A 17,568-nucleotide genomic window follows, 5' to 3' on the forward strand; every position below is an offset into this window, starting at 1 on the left:
TACAAATCAACGTCTGTTCCCGTGTAAATCAGATAGCAGTCTTGCATGCCTGACAAAAGATTTTGCATAACTCACAGATTCATCATTGTTCTTTCTGAACCAGCTGAGACATTTTCTGCTGAGTCCGGCATAACTGATATTAATCAGATGAAATAAACCAGTGTTGGTGAAGGAAATTATACTGAAAAGGTAACAGCAGACAGGAAGTCACAAAATGCAATTTTAAAGAACAACAGCATAATAGGCTTACGCAACCACTTATTCCTACTCAAACATGAAGTATAATTTACTTTGCCTGTCATTTACTGGTGCACAGTGTGATTTTATAATTTAAAAACTCTTTTAACGTCCTTTTGGGTCATTTCAGTGGATTTGTGGATAAGAATGACATGTTGGTTTTCATGTTAATTTTTATACCAGTAGGTTTAAGTTCATTTGACAGACGTCAAGTCGACCATGGTCATCTCTACGGGCAGATGGAAAACGACATTTAGGAAAGGTTGCATGTTTAATGCAAAATCTGATCATGCATTATGTACATGCATAAACGTCGAGTCGTCTCGAGGGACTGCAAGGCCTCGCCCCTTACGTCCCGTCTCCTTGGAAACACTAACAAACATGGCGGAGTAACTTTTGTAGTGAGAAAAAAATATTTTGAGAAGATATCTTACCAAGAGGTGGAAACCCTAAACAAGCGAGGTAACGGCTTAATGTTCGTTAAATTAAGTTGTTAACTCTAAATGTTGTACAGCCTAAATTTAGCATTAATTGTGCATTAACGAAGGTAACTGCTAAACTGTCTAGCTTCCCAACCTTAACTAGCCAAATGAGTTAGCCAGTGTAGGGAAACGACACGCCAACTACCATTCAGAAATCTGGTCATTGAATGTTGTCTTACTTAGTGGCAATGTCACACACCTCAAACATTTATTTTAATTATTTAACGCCATGTCTGCCAGCTAAAAGCAGTGGCAACAATTCAATTAGCAATGCCACGTTAAGTTGCCAGATAACTGAAGAGGTTTTGTTAGCTTTTAGCCTATTCTCGGGGACATGTTGAAGTTCTAGGTTTGTCTGCTAATATGCACCTGTGTCATTCATAAATCAGGTGAAATGGACGTCGAAGAGAGGGACAGTCCATTTGATGTGGCGTCAGACAGGTGTGGACTGCTGAGTGTCCACCTCAGCACTGATGAGGACAGTGATGGTGAGTGACAACTCCTGTTGCCTTGTTGTATGAGAAATGCAGCTTGTTGTCTCAAATTGTAAGATATCTTCAATTCACAATCACATGTGTACATATAAGAGACTGGGATCCCTCACTGTAATAAATACATGTTTATTTCAGAAGATGGTCCAGACCAGGAGACCTTTAACGATGAAGAGCCAGCCCTTCCTCCTGATTTGAAGTGGTTAGAAGAGTTGTATGAGTGAGTGTTTCTTGCTTTTCTGTGGATCATATCATAAAAATATATTATATATCAATCCTGTTGACTTTAATGTGATTCTCAATATGATATTTTGATAGAAAACAGCAAAGCTAATTATGATTATGATCGTTTTCACATCGTAAAACCTCAGTAAAAACACATCCGGGCATAATAGTGGTCTAATTTTATGCATGTACATAATGCATGATCAGATTTTGCATTAAACATGCAACCTTTCCTAAATGTCGTTTTCCATCTGCCCGTAGAGATGACCATGGTGATGTTGACGGTGATGGTGACCTTGCGCTTGCGGCTGTGAATGGTAAGAAGAGGCGTTGTGCCGAGACAGCACGGATGTTCAAGCTGAGACGAAACCTGGACCAGCTGGACCGCTTTTACCGACAGAAGGAGGATGACGTGCTGAAAGCCAGGTCTGGACCTGGCAATCAACAGACCTCTCGAGCCACAGTAGCACTAAGAAAAAGCAAACAATTTCCCACAATCTTTTCTGTTTCTGAAAAAGATCTTATTCCACTTTCCCAGGTCATTCCCCTCTTGCCCTCTTCACTCAGAGCCAATCATTTATATACCAATTGATTCAGCTATTTGCAGGAAATCATTTCAGCTGCAGAGAGAACATTTCCCATAATGTCCTCTCTTCCCACTTTTCTTCCCTCTTTTTATTCGTCTGCACTGCGAGCCATTAAGCACCCGATGAAGTGTGATGCTGTCCCCGGCGAAAAAATGTCTGTCATTTTCCTTTAGCTGAAAACATCAAAGGTCAGAGTAGAGCTGTACTTGCTCTCTGATCAAACACAAGTTTAATGGAACCTAAGCACACCTGGCTTTTAACCAATCTGCCGCTCTCGCTGTACCATGTGCCGTGATTTTCCTTTTTCCCCGCTCACAGATTGTTCTTTTGCACACCATTAAACTGCAAAAAAAACATTGGGCAATTCAAAGCTGTTGAGGTGTGTGTGCGTGTGTGTGTGTGTGAGCGTGTGTGTGTGTGTGTGTGTGTGTGTGTGTGTGTGTGTGTGTGTGTCAGCTTTTCAATATCTTCATTAGATTACTTTGTTAGCCCACAGAATTGCCTTCCTTTTTATTGCAATAGCCACAAGGAAATCCATTAGCTTGATGCTTTGTGTACATTGCACTTTTACAGCCTTGAAAACGTTCTTTCTGATTGGCTTTGATCTGGGAAGTTTTCTATGTCAACACTTGAACTGCTCTGTGTTATTTCATGTTTCCTTTTTTTTCCAGAGAAGAGCTTAAACTCTGTCATCAGAACATTGAAAGTTTGATGGAGGACAGGGATAACTTGGAGAACGAGATAGAGCGACAGAGAGCAGCAAACAACAGGTGAGTTGGTGACTGGTCTGTTCTTTATATTCATACATGAGATGTTTCCTCTTTGTCCAACCCCCTGTGTGCTCCGCTTCTTGTTTGCTTTATTCTGCAGTGTGGCAGTGTTTCGTTTGCGAGCCCAACACAAGCATCTATGTCAGAAGCTGCAGAGTGAGGAGGAGCTGGAGGGCCACATCAACACTGGGTTGAAGCAACAAGAGTGAGTCCGAGAGGAGAACAGTTTGACAGTAAGGTCTTGTTCTGACAGGCACTAGCACTGCACGGAAAAAACGCAGCCCCCTCATTTATTTTAATGGGACCACTGCCTTGACACTGGGGTAGCAAACACATGGGGCTAAAAATAAAACCTGCATGGTAATACAGCCCAAACTTTTCAATATGACATCACCTGGCAAAAAATCAAACCGCCAGGCAGCGTTTAGGCGTCTGATAAACCTTCAAACCCATGAATCTATTTCTCAAAAAAGACTTCCTGGATTGTATTTCAGCATCTCGACGGTACCTGAAAGAACACACCTACACCAGTGCAGCCCCCTTGTTTTTTTTCTAAAACAGTGGTCTTTTTAGTCAGGAAGCCTGTTCATTTGACATTTTGTGCAGCTGCATCACAGTGATTATAAACGCTGTAAACTATCATCTTCTAGCTTGATGTGCAAGAAAAGCTTCCTCATTCTTTTTTAAGGAACTGCTTGTTTTTCTAAAGGAAAATGATATCCTCTAATAGCCGGAATGCTGTTTTGTAGGCGTTTCCAATTATCACTCGTTAAGTGTTTGCCTCCTAGACCATTTGATTCAGTTGATTGATCTGATTAAACTAAAAACTACAAATTCAAAGCCGCATTGCGCTTCAAAACCCTAATATAGGTCTAGTTTCCTACCTCTGCTACAGTAAGTGACTTCTGGAAGATAATATACATCACCAGTCAGCGTTTTTAACTACATGTTCTGTCTACATCCACCTCATTCTACATCTTTGCTTCTCAGGCTGTTGCAGAGCGAGGTGGAGGTGGAGCTTGGCAGGTTCTCCTCGCTCCGGCAGGAGGTGCAGGAGGAGGAGCGGGTCTTCCAAGTCCTTAAGGATCAGAAAGCAGTGACAAGGCTGCAGCAGCAGAGGAAAGCCAGCCAGAACCTGCAGTTCAAGATGCAGCATCACAGGGAGTAGGGAAAAAAAACGTCTTTTACGTACATACTGTATTTTTATGTGAGACATAAACACATGGTAAATTATTATAATTGGAAAAAAGTATCACTGCCCTAAGGAGGTAATGTTTGTCTTGTGACATTGTGCTGTAGCATTTTGTTATTGATTCTTTTATGAGAAGCCTGGATGGGAAATCAGTTATATCAACCTTGAAAAGCCCTGTGATGACTGATATGTTATATAAGTGTTTGGGATTGTGTTCTGATAGTAAACAGGCAGCCATGCTGAAGAAAGCGGAGGCTGAATGTCAGAAGAAAATTGAAGAGGGCCAGGCGAACTGCAAGTTAGCTGCCAAGTACCTGAAAGACACCATTAAAAGGTAATCAGCTTTAAAGCCAATGAACAGGGCTTGGACGAAAACAAGAATATGGTGTTAGTCAGAGGACTCTATGCAGAGTTGACACATCCTATTGATCATTTGTTCGCACTGGCAAAATGTATTACAAGTGGGCCAGATAGGATACCTAAAAGCGCAAAAATTGTACACAAAAGTCCTTTTTGCTAAATGCAAGTTTTTGAAATCTGATACAGTCACCATACTCCATCAAAGCCTTAAAGGATAAGGCCTTGCAATGTTGTATATTTTTTTATTGTTAAAAATAACCATTAAAAGACTAAAAACAACAATAAACTGATAACTGCTAGTGTTCCTTGAGTATCCCAGTCCTAATGTACTGTAGTTTATTGAGCACCATTTTGGTTAAACAACTATTAAAAACACATCAATGAGCCACACCGCAGCAATGGGTCACATGTTCCTTCTTTACCAAGACTATAAGCACTAGTTTATTATGAGTCAAGCCTGCATGCATCACACCATGCAGACAAATGCAAACACCAAATGTATATTAATCAGCGGCTGAAAATAGTCTGCAACACAATCACTATATACTCCTGTTTAAATGATGTTCACTATAAGCTACAATGCCCAGCTGTTTTGGGAAATTACTTGACCTTTTAAAAAATGAATGAATGAAGCTATATATTTTTAGGATTTACATTTTCATTAGAAACAATGGGCTTTGGTCTGAGTGCCACAAGTCAAATAATCAAGCAAAGAATGGTAACTAAAACCCTGCCTATACCGTGACAACATGCCATCAAGCAAAATATAATTTGTGTCTATTTATAGAACGATACTTTTGATTAACATTAATTTCCTGCTTCGAACAGTGAAAGAAGCTATCAGCCAATCAGATGCCATTCCTTCTGTCTGCTTACTTCATTTGCTTGCCAAAAAAAGTCCTGAAAAAGTTATTAGTGTATGTTAAAATCTGTGTCATCCCATAAAGATTTGTACCTGTTCATTTAAATAGATGTATATTTGTATGTATTTATTTTTATAAATGCTTTTATGTATCTGGAACCTGAGCTGAACAGTATTTTCTAACAGTATGCCACCTAGAAAGCTTAAGTGAACGTTATTTTTGTATAATTTCTCATTTCTTCATGATAATTAACCACAATGTCTCGTGTCAATCCCAAGCCGTGACAGCCGATTAGTTTTTCTGTCTGTCCTGTATTTGAGCATTCACATGCGTCGGGTTTGTCCCCGTTTCTTTCAGGATGCATCGGCAAGAGGCTGAGAAGGAGCAGCAGAGCAGGGAGTTACTGGAAAAGAGGATACAGGCTGTCAAGTCACTGAAATCTAACATAGCAGCCACCCAAGTGAGCAACGCCTTCCAATACTGAAACTGAAGCATTCTTCTTGTTGTTTTCTTAGTAATGAGAAACACAAGCTGTAGCGCTTTGTATTTTTTAAGCCTTTAAGTACAAACAATATTTAGTGATGCATTATGAACTCATGAAGCTTTAACAATATAGTAGACAGATATACAACTTTGCTTTACTTTACTTGTGCTGAAATGTCAATGTAAGCACACATGTATCACAATGCATGTATGAACCTGAATGTCTTTTTCTGATGTTTGTCTGACAATTATTATTACAGTCAAGGGTCATAATTCATTTTAAGCAAAGCACCGCCATTAGTCCTGTGTTAACAGAATCTATTTGTTCTTCCCATGACACCCACTGGGCTCTGTATTTTTTCAGTATGAATAACATTGTTTAAAATGGAGTCGTGGCAGTGTCGTATGCATAATAATGTAGTGCGACTTGTTGAAGTTGCATTAATGTCATTGAAACGAGACTATCATTTGCTCAACTACATTAGGAAGTCATCATACATTTTTTTACCATTAGGACCTGGATTTATTTATTCCATCCACTCTGACCACATCTCTCCTCTTAGCAAGGAGAGATGTAAAGCAGCAACCACATATTAATTTTATTGTCATTACTACACCCCCTCATGGATCCCAGAATGCAGTAAATTCAGCTCGGTACTATGTACGCTGTTTTCGCCAGTACTCACATGCTCATCATCATGATCTACCAATGCTGTCATCATCGTGCTGAGCACTGTATTTTACAATTCACCATTCAACAGGTACATTTCATAGTTTAGGAGAAAGTAGCTCTGAGAGATTCATCTTAGTTCAGATGACACAATGTGGTCAAATGTAGCTTCATTAATCTGATTTCTTTAGGAGAGCTTACGGGTCCAACAAAGCAGAGCCAAAACGAGTGCCCAGAAGAAAGAGCAGCGACAGAGACAACTGAAAGAATCCCTGGAGGCCCAAGGAATCAACAGTATCAAGTATATGTACCAACAGAAACAACTAGAGGAGATAAAACAAAAACAAGCGTACGTCCTCTCTCCTCTCCTCTCCTCTCCTCTCCCACATGCATGTCCTCCACTCCCACTCCATGCAGCAGTGTGTGGGTGTTTTCTCTCGCTGCGTGCCGAGGAATACATGACCGCATTTCAGTATAATGCGGTGTTGTTGATTTGCCTTTTTTCAGGGAATTCGAGGAGAGGCAGAAGTCAAAGAGAGTGGAGATTGTGGAAAAAATGCTTCAGGAGGGACAGCTGGAAAAGAGCAGAAAGAGGCACCAGGCACTGCTGCCTAAACCCTCGGTCACTGACAAGTTCCCATCTCTGGGGAGAGCAAGAGAGAAGCTCCTGCGCTACCTGGATCCCGGCCCCCCATCGGCCACCGAAGAGAGAGCCACAATGGTGAGTGGTTCGAAACATCCCAGATGACATCTGTGGAATGACAATTTAAACAATTACGACCCACAGTGTATGTGCATTTTTTTCAGCAGTTGAGACAGTTCAGTGACATCAGCAGCTCATCGTCAGCCTCTTCTGATGTTGAGGACCTGGAGGAAACCTTGCACCAGGAAGTGGACCACCAGAGACTTGCTGACAGCCTGGCTGAGCCTGAGTTCTCTGGGCTGTGGGACCAGAACTACAAGGTGCACTAAAACAAGCCACTGCCAAGCAAAAGCAAAATCTTGCAAGCTGCTAAACACTCATAAATCATGTCCCATTCACAGCAGCCACATCCTTTTTTTTCATGCTTATTTCATATTTTTCAACACTGAATTCCCCGCCAACAAACTGAAGCGCGTTGTATAGCTAATTCCACTAAAATACATATTTTCGACAATTTCAAAATAGTTGCGTAGCAGGTTCGATTTGAGCAACAAAGCTGATTCATCTAAGTTCTTGTTCACTGATTTAATCAGGCTGGCTGGAAATTGGGGTTGAGGTTTCATGCTTGTTAGTGTGTCCCAATAAACACAGCTGTCAGTGTTTGTGTGGGAAACCAGTGAGGATAACGATGATACTTCTACTGATGATAACGGTGATGAAGACGATACAATAACAATGGTGATCATCACCATTGTTGTCATCATCATACATATTTGGTTGTATCAAAATCAGATCAAAATGCCTTTAGAATCTGGTTAAAAGGTACAAACAGTTACTGGTCAATTTGTTTTACAAAAAAAGTGATATCTGTGTCCAGAGTAATACTAATACATTAGCATACAGTAGACTGAGTGCCTGTAGGCTACTGGAACTGACTTTCTAACAGTTTGAGAACACTGCAGATTTAGAAATCCAAAGCTGGTATTGTTTTTCTCTCAATACATATAGGCTTAGTTGACCAATAGCCATATTTCCTAAAAATGTGGCGTAATTAAGAGTTTCCTCTGTAGATGTAGTGTAGAATTGATAAGTTACAATAGTTACAACATATACAATAAATATATAATCAATTTAACTCCATCACCACAGAGTTTTACTGCAGCGACTACACCAAATTCAGACTTTTCATGAATCTGAAGAAGAAGTGCCTTGCTCAAGTCTCTGTGGCATTTGTTGATAGTGTGTGTCTAGCTGGCTGCCGTGGAGGTAAGTTGGCTGTCTGTCTCATCCAGACCGTCCACACGCTTGAAATGTGGGACGTCAGGCATCACTTCTCATCGTGCTGGAGCCTTTGAGGCCTCAGAGCGAGCGCGGTGCCGCAGCTCACAGCTCTGAGCAAGTGGCAAGTCGAGTGGAAGCGTTCTCTCCTCCCGACAGATCAGACTCATTCCCTCATCAAAGGCTTCTTCTCAGCACAGTAATGGCTTGTGCGAAAGATGAGCGTGGCAATGTAACAAAGCAAAGATGATTCATGAGGGGGACAATGATGATGACATGTCAGTTCACGTCAAGTGCTTTATAATGCAGTAAGAATAGAGCAGGGATAAAATGGCCACAGAAAGTAAAATGGGGCTCTTAAAAACACTTTCACATGTTTACACCAAACATGTAGTTTAAAAATAAAGCAAGACAAACTAAGGCAAGAGTTAAACCCTAATCACAGTACAATAGATGAAACATAAACCAATCGCTACTAAAATAAATAAAATACTAATATTAATAATAAAATAGAGCAGTAAAGCATCAACATTACATAATAGCCAGTCTGTAAAAATGGCCGAGGGGCCCTAATGGCAAATGCACGGTCACCTTTACGGTTTTTAGCCTCGACTTTGGAACAGCCAGAAGGTGGAGATGAGAGACTGACTTTTGGTTGATGCCAGAGAGAAGGAAGTTACAGTATTATAATATAATATAATATGATATAATTTCAGATTTTGAGTTATTGAGTTCAAGAAAATGTTGGGCCATTCAACAGTTGATATCACTTTTAGGGTCATCAGGTCTCAAGGGAAGGTATATCTGTGTGTTGTCTGCGTAGCAATGAAAAGATACATTGTGACGTTGGATGATTTGACCTAGTGGGAGTATGGAGGCTAAATCCAGGTCAAAAGTTTTGATCATTTGAAAAAAAAAAATGTAACCTGAAAGTTCAAGGTGTGGTCTTGAACATTGAAAAATACATCAATATATTCAAAATAAAAATAAGTGAATGAAAAGCTTTTTGGGGTTGAATATCATTTTGATTCAGTTCTGAATTTTTTTTGAATACATTTGTTTTTTTTAATTTTTCACTTTCATATATATTTTGATATTTAAGGTCTTATATTTTTCAGTTTCAGGTTTTATATTTTCAGATAAAATTATTTTTTTTCGGTTTCAAATCTTTTTTTCACTTTCAGAAAAAAAATTTCAGTTCAGACTTTTGGCCCTGATCTGGGGGGCGTGGCATCAACGGAGAGGGGCGTGGCATCATGAGTGACAGCATAGAAAGAAGGCTGAGGACCGTCCCCAGAACTGAATCCAAATTATATTCAACCCAAAAAAACTTTTCACTTATTTTTATTTTGAATACATTGCTGTATTTATCAATGTTCAAGACCACAACTTGAACTTTCAGGTTACATTTTTTTTTTTTCAAATGATCAAAAATATTGACCTCCATAGGAGCATAAGGAAAATACAATTGGACCTAAAATTGAACCTTGCGGTACTCCACAGGTAATGTGAGATGTAGAGAATGAGTAATTACCTATAGTGACTGAGTAGGTTCTATCTTTTAAGCTAATATCAGCCATTATATATATTGATCATATACTGACCATAAACTGCCCATGACAGATGATGCATCAGTCTCTCATTTTATATTGCAGTAGACTAAACGCATAGGAAGTACATTGTTTTAATCTCATAAAAGGATTACATTATCCTACATTAAATAATATATTTTTCTGCACTCCATGACATGTGGCCCATATTTACAGCTCCACTCAATCTGAAGGGTAATAATACATACACTTCTTATTCACGCGTAGCCCCAGTATTCAGAGTAGAAGGGATCACCTGAGAAACTGACAAGTCAAATTTGAAAACGTTTATGAAAATGAAATGTTAGATTTAGTTTCATAGTCACCAGGCACACACTCAAAATACATTAAAGAGACATTTTTATGTCAGTGAATTTTGCTTTGGCTATGTTGAGCTGTGACAATTAGGAGTATGTGATTATGTGTAAAGGCTCAACCAGCTGTGCTTCCCTTTGTGCTTACAGAAGCTCCTGAATGAGAAAACAACATTGGTGCAGACAGGCGTAAAGCAGGAAGAACCGGCAATGGCCAGTGGAAAGCTGAACATTCCTGCTAAGAAGGTTCATGGGAAAGAGTTGAAAGGGCCTCCATTCATCAGTAAACCAGGGGTCATCCTCTTCAAGGTACTTCACCACTGATCTAAAAAGAATTTGAATGAACCTGTGCGTTATGTGTATTTTTCTTGTGATTTTTGATCTTTTGTTGATGAATTTTAATAGTGACATACTGACATTACAGTGAATGTTCTTTGTTAGGACTTTGAAGTTGGCACAATGTATAAGAAGAAAGTCGTCCTGACTAACATCAGCTATGTCACCAACCAGAGCAAGCTCCTTGGGGTCTCTGCTCAACTAAAGGATTTCCTCTCTATCAAGTAAGATTTTACATTGTAAACACATTACGCTAGTGGCCACGGTACAGAGGTCTGGAGACTCTTTTTAAACCTGGAATCTGGCAACGGTAGTACTCCCCACGACCTGTAAACAGACTTTGATGCATTGGTGGAATTCTCCTTTAATAGGCTACACAAAAGTAAAGACTTTCAATCCTTCTGTTGCTACATAAAAAATGTCATTAGGACATCAGTCCGCCGAATCAAATAGTGGCATCTACTTCATCCAAATTCCATGAAAGTCTGGATGGAGGTATGCAGTTTCCCCCCTGCCTCCAGACTTTGCGTTAAGCCGATACGTGACTTGGCCCTAACTCTCTACTGGACGCACAGGGATTAAATTGATCTTTATTCTCTGGGTAAATACCACAGAGAGGGGCCAAAATGATTGAACTGTCCCTTTTTAAAGTGTCAATATACCAGCCTTACAGAGCGCCCCATCGCTCCCAATGCCATAAGGAAGTTGCTTCTACATCAAAATGAACAGACTAGACTTTGAAAGAAGCCAACAACTCCAGTTTGACTCTGTGTATCACTGTAGGGCAAATCAATCTCTGTGGGGGCAAAACAACACACATACAATTGCATGAAGCAGCCCACCAGAACCTAAAACTAATCCCATTTTAGGAAAATATTGAAATATTGATCTTACAGAGATAAAATAGACACCTGAATAAACACAATTAAGCACAGTTGTTCAGTGTATTGCAACAACACTAGAGCTGGAGGTGTGTGCAACAACGAATGTTAAAGCTCTTATGAAGCCACTATAAGTTTGGTCGCTTCAATTATCACATGGAAACATCTGTCGATGTATCACCTCGTAGGAATTCAATACAACCACTTCTTGTCATTTTAAAAGACGATAGAGTGGACGTGAAAGCAGAGCCTGTCCTCCCACATATTGACGCCAGCTTGTATCACCACGATCGCAGCTCCTCTTATGAGACTCAGCTCAGTGAGTCAGTCTACGTCTCTGCTATCTCCTCTCTCTCAGGCTGCCAGCGGCCCACAATCCAAAACAGAGATGCATTGTTCTCCAGGTCACTCACTGTGTATCACTTTCCCATCAGCTCCCCCGTGACTTGATGTGGTTTCTTCGTCTTTCTTCTTTCTGCCTGACCGAGCGAAGAGTCTCCCAGGCTACAGCAGGGTCAGCTGGAAACTACCGATGCCGCTCTTGAGCCTTCGTGCTGGACCACTTGTCTGAACGCATCACCTTCTAGTCCTCTGATCTGAGTGTACATTATACCCACTCAACTCCCTATTTCTTCCGTCGTGACAAAGGGTTGATCGTTTCCTGCTGTTGGATGGCCATATCCCATAATAAGGTGGAGGGAAAAGGATGTTAGGCGGATGTTAAATAATAACAAAGACAGATAACAATGCCAAAACAAGTTTTCTTCCTTTAAGGCATGCATCAACACGAACCATGTACAGTCGAAGATGGTGCAGTATTTATTCCTCACCCACGACTTGAGTGCTGCTCAGCAGCAGCAAAGAAGACAACAGTTTTATTGAGTATTATTGTTGTAATACAGCTTCAATACAGCACATTGTTAATTTGAAGGGAAAGTAACTTTTTTAGTTTCTGTATTTCCACCTGAGTGGTAGTCTAATCCTAAAAGTCTGTTAGAATAAATGCGAACCAACACATTTTATGAGCCGCTGAGCGACTCAAATATCCAAATTTGGATGATCCAGCACCATGATCGAATGTAGTACTTCTGGGTCAGGGTTAGTGGCTAATGTTAGAAAAGCTTTGAAAACTTTAAAACGAGTAAACGGACCTTGCAGTACCTCACCGGGAGACATGTTTGTTGTTTCCTGCTTGTCATGCCGTTCCACTCGCTCACAGACAGGTCAACAGTCAACAACTGATGCTGTCAGGTTTACCTGACTTCTGCCAATACATTGGGTCTATCATACAGTCTAGATCTACTATTCAATTATGTTGTGTTTACATACATCTGACTGATTATTCACACAATATTAGAAGTGGTCGTGACCAATGGATGACTCATTCAGCTAAAGAACAATAAAAAACAAGGAATTTCTTTTCTTGAATAAAAACTCTCGCTACAAAAATCCCTGGGTTCAAAATAAGACCACTACAATACTGGGTCTACTCAAATCCAGTACCCACTGTGGTATTACTGTTAGGTTACTTAATTGAAACAACCCCTTATATGGTATGGTTTTCCACCAATGGGTAGTGGGTAAAATTAACCCATTATTCCATTAGTGCTATATTGACTCACACTGGGCCTATTTCCAACACAGTAAGTTTAAGTGGGTTAGTAGTAAGCCCAGCAAAAGATTGATTAAAATAAGGATTCAATAAATGTTGTATCATGTTTACAGAATACTGCTGTAAACCGTACATATTTAGGGCCCGAGCACCGACGTAGTCGGAGCGGAGGACCTATTGTTATTCTAATGTTTTTTATTATTAGGGCCCGAGCACCGACGTAGTCGGAGCGGAGGACCTATTGTTATTCTAATGTTTTTTATTATTATTATTAGGGCCCGAGCACCGACGTAGTCGCAGCGGAGGACCTATTGTTATTCTAATGTTTTTTTATTATTATTATTATTATTATTATTATTATTATTATTATTATTATTATTATTATTATCGTACCAGTTTCATCGCAAAAAGGAGGTGCTTGGGATACTGGGAATCTTTTGAAATTCGGCACAAAATTCAATCGTGGTGAAAATTCCAGTATTATTGGGGTGTCCAGCTGCGGCATGACATTTTGGCTCGATAGCGCCCCCTACAGAGTAGCCCCAACTTTGGGTTTCACTTAGCTGTATGAAATTTGGTAGGTATGTGGAACGTGATGGGACGCACAAAAAAGTCAAAAGGAGGTATATCCTAAACCAAACAGGAAGTCGGCCATTTTGAATTTTATGACGTTTTTGGACCGTTTCAAGGCGCCGTACTTTAACGAACTCCTCCTAGAGATTAAACCCGGTTGCCTTCAGATTTGGTCAGTATGCTCTTGAGACCTTGGCAGTGAAACGATACTCAAAGATCAAAAAGTTATCGAACTATGTGTCCGTGGCGTGGCGGCAAAAAAACACCATTCGCCATGAAACAGGAAGTTGTTGTAACTCGGCTGTACATTGCCTAATCTGCTCCAAATTTCTCATATGTCATAACATCCTGACCCTGAACACATGTATATGACAATTTAGAATCATAGTAATAGCGCCACCTAGTGGCAACAGGAAGTCATAGGTTGTGTACTTTGACACCCTACTGCTCACAGATTAATCGGATCCCTCTCAAATTTTGTCACAAAAGCCTTAAGACCTTGATAATGCTTCATTGTGAAAATTGTAGGAAGTTGATGAAGGGCGGCGACGTGGCGGCTCTGCGAACTTCGATCCTTCGCCATGAACGAATAAACTGATGTAACTCGACTCCGCATCATCAGATCTTTACCAGATTTCACATGTTTGATTAAACTCCAGGCCTGAAGACATCTGCAAGCCAATTTTGAATCATAGTCATAGCGCCACCTACTGGCAACAGTAAGTTAAAGTCTTTATACTTTGGCTTGTTTCTCTTAGTTTGAAAATCAGATCAACATCAAATTTGTTCCACACAAATGTAAGAAGTTCATAATGCCAGTTCTCTAAGCTTTTGATGTTTCGTCGAACGCCGTTGCCGTGGTAACGCAGTCTTCGCCGTGAAAAACGATGGTCATTTGGAGAGGTTAAAAAAGCTCGAAACACAAGCAAACTTGACACACAGATCACAAGGCCAAAATGTAGTTCTATAATATGATTTTATTCAATCAGAGTGTTAAATCGGCTCAATAGCGCCCCCTACAAAATTTCGACGAAGCAGCCCTCGCAGTACGTTTCACATAGATTAACAAAATTTGGTAGGCATATGTATCACGTGTGGACTTAAATAAAAGTCTCTTGGGGCCATGCCCTAAACCCAACCGGAAGTCAGCCATTTTGAATTTAGTCTGAATTTCTAGTGTTGTTTTTTCAATTTCCAGGCGCTCTACTTTAACGAACTCCTCCCAGGGAACTAATCAGATCAACTTAGAATTTGGTCAGAACAATCTAAAGACCTTTGTGATTAAAAGTTACTCAAAGCTTGTTGTTTCGTGAAATGCCGTTGCCGTGGCGATGCATTTCTCGCCATGAAAAACAAAAGTGTTTTTGAGGGGCTAAAAATACTCAAAACAAAATCAAACTTGTCACACACATTTAAAATCCTGAATCTAGTTATCTGATGTGATTTTAATGCTTCAGAGTGGCAACTCGGCTCGATAGCGCCCCCTACAATATTTTGACGATGCAGCCCTCGCAGTACGTTTCACCTAGATGTATGAAATTAAGTAAGCAGGTGTATCACATGTAGACTTAAAAAAAAGTCTTTGGGGTCCATGCTCTAAACCCAACCGGAAGTCAGCCAATTTGAATTTTGTATGAATTTCTTGTGGTTTTATTTCCTTTTCCAGGTGCTGCACTACGAACTCCTTCTAGGGAAATAATCCGATCAGCTTAGAATTTGGTCAGAACAACCTAAAGACCTTAACGATTAAAAGTTACTAAAAGCTTGATGTTTCATCGGATAACATGGACTTGGTGTCGCGGCAATTTTACATGATTCGCCATCATCCATCAAACTTTTGTAACTCAACCTTACTTTGTCAAAACTGCCCCAAACTTGACATGCTTGATTGCTGTCGTGATTGTAAGTCTTCTGCATGCCAATATTAACTCATAGTCATAGCGCCACCTACTGGCAACCACGGACGTAAACAGAATTCTATAATAACAGCGGCCCAAACAGGGTTTGTGGGCACACCATGAGAAAAAGACTTCTCTGATCTAAATATGTGCAAACTAAGATGCTTGGAGAACAAAAACTAATCAACAATGTTTTTCAAACCATGTCAGTGGGCATTAGTATAAATGATCTGTCTAGAGCTTCTACATGAGAATCAGGTTAAATGTTACAATGAATGCTTCACACTACAATCTAAAGTTACAGAAGAGCTTAAAATGAAAACAGTGTCAAATTAAAGTGTTCAAGTAAAAACAAATGACACTGCTTTTCTGTTAACTTTCATATAAGTCCAAATACAATCAGTAGGACACTGCAGGGAGTTGAACTCCATCCCAGTAACCTGACAGTCTGTTATGTTACAAATACTGAAGCACATTCACACGTTCATTTTCTTAATGATCTTAACAGGCTTACATTTATGATTGTATCGGAGGTACACTCAAAACATTTGAGGCTTAAGACCTGGCAACATGGTCTTGCTATGCTGCTGGTCGACGCAGGAAATATCATCTAACTTGTGCATGCAGTGTATGATGGTCATAGAAATGCATTGCCGCATCAACCAGAGTCCTGCCAGTACCCTCGACGTGTGTGACGTTGCGAGGGCCCGATCAATGCTGCTTGCAGCTTTAATTATTATGTCCCGAGCACCGACGTAGTCGGAGCGGAGGACCTATTGTTATTCTAATGTTTTTTATTATTATTATTAGGGCCCGAGCACCGACGTAGTCGGAGCGGAGGACCTATTGTTATTCTAATGTTTTTTATTATTATTATTATTATTATTATTATTATTATCGTACCAGTTTCATCGCAAAAAGGAGGTGCTTGGGATACTGGGAATCTTTTGAAATTTGGCACAAAATTCAATCGTGGTGAAAATTCCAGTATTATTGGGGTGTCCAATATTTGCATGACATTTTGGCTCGATAGCGCCCCCTACAGAGTAGCCCCAACTTTGGGTTTCACCTAGCTGTATGAAATTTGGTAGGTATGTGGAACGTGATGGGACGTACAAAAAAGTAAAAAGGAGGTATATCCTAAACCAAACAGGAAGTCGGCCATTTTGAATTTGATGACGTTTTTGGACCGTTTCAAGGCGCCGTACTTTAACGAACTCCTCCTAGAGATTAAACCCGATTGCCTTCAGATTTGGTCAGTATGCTCTTGAGACCTTGGCAGTGAAACAATACTCAAAGATCAAAAAGTTATCGAACTATGTGTCCGTGGCGTGGCGGCAAAAAAACACCATTCGCCATGAAACAGGAAGTTGTTGTAACTCGGCTGTACATTGCCTAATCTGCTCCAAATTTCTCATATGTCATAACATCCTGACCCTGAACACATGTATATGACAATTTAGAATCATAGTAATAGCGCCACCTAGTGGCAACAGGAAGTCATAGGTTGTGTACTTTGACACCCTACTGCTCACAGATTAATCGGATCCCTCTCAAATTTTGTCACAAAAGCCTTAAGACCTTGATAATGCTTCATTGTGAAAATTGTAGGAAGTTGTCGAAGCGTGGCGATGTGGCGGCTCTGCGAATTTCGATCCTTCGCCATGAACGAATAAACTGATGTAACTCGACTCTGCATCATCAGATCTTTACCAGATTTCACATGTTTGATTAAACTCCAGGCCTGAAAACATCTGCAAGCCAATTTTGAATCATAGTCATAGCGCCACCTACTGGCAACAGTAAGTTAAAGTCTTTATACTTTGGCTTGTTTCTCTTAGTTGGAAAATCAGATCAACATCAAATTTGTTCCACACAAATGTAAGAAGTTCATAATGCCAGTTCTCTAAGCTTTTGATGTTTCGTCGAACGCCGTTGCCGTGGTAACGCAGTCTTCGCCATGAAAAACGATGGTCATTTGGAGAGGTTAAAAAAGCTCGAAACACAAGCAAACTTGACACACAGATCACAAGGCCAAAATGTAGTTCTATAATATGATTTTATTCAATCAGAATGTTAAATCG

The 17,568-nt window shown here is 40.1% G+C and overlaps 1 protein-coding gene across 3 annotated transcripts in view; it reads left to right on the forward strand.

The window, feature by feature from the left end:
- Positions 1–450: 450 nt before the first annotated feature.
- The window catches only part of cfap74 (cilia and flagella associated protein 74), a 61,095-nt gene continuing 43,977 nt past the window's right edge, over positions 451–17,568 (forward strand). The window contains exons 1-14 of one of the 3 annotated variants that reach the window (XM_068733810.1): positions 451–699; positions 1,109–1,207; positions 1,349–1,430; positions 1,697–1,861; positions 2,694–2,792; positions 2,893–2,997; positions 3,783–3,956; positions 4,208–4,318; positions 5,565–5,667; positions 6,552–6,709; positions 6,868–7,081; positions 7,168–7,323; positions 10,335–10,493; positions 10,626–10,744. In XM_068733810.1, the coding sequence (XP_068589911.1) occupies positions 534–699; positions 1,109–1,207; positions 1,349–1,430; positions 1,697–1,861; positions 2,694–2,792; positions 2,893–2,997; positions 3,783–3,956; positions 4,208–4,318; positions 5,565–5,667; positions 6,552–6,709; positions 6,868–7,081; positions 7,168–7,323; positions 10,335–10,493; positions 10,626–10,744 (1,910 nt within the window). In that variant the 5' untranslated portion in view covers positions 451–533. The remainder of the gene's footprint in view (positions 700–1,108; positions 1,208–1,348; positions 1,431–1,696; positions 1,862–2,693; positions 2,793–2,892; positions 2,998–3,782; positions 3,957–4,207; positions 4,319–5,564; positions 5,668–6,551; positions 6,710–6,867; positions 7,082–7,167; positions 7,324–10,334; positions 10,494–10,625; positions 10,745–17,568) is intronic. The other 2 variants (XM_068733812.1, XM_068733811.1) reach the window with 2 other exon arrangements.

This window comes from Cebidichthys violaceus, unplaced genomic scaffold (assembly GCF_023349555.1).
Source record: "Cebidichthys violaceus isolate CVI_PGR_0920_01 unplaced genomic scaffold, fCebVio1.0.p SCAF_6, whole genome shotgun sequence".
Classification (NCBI taxonomy): Eukaryota; Metazoa; Chordata; class Actinopteri; order Perciformes; family Stichaeidae; genus Cebidichthys; species Cebidichthys violaceus.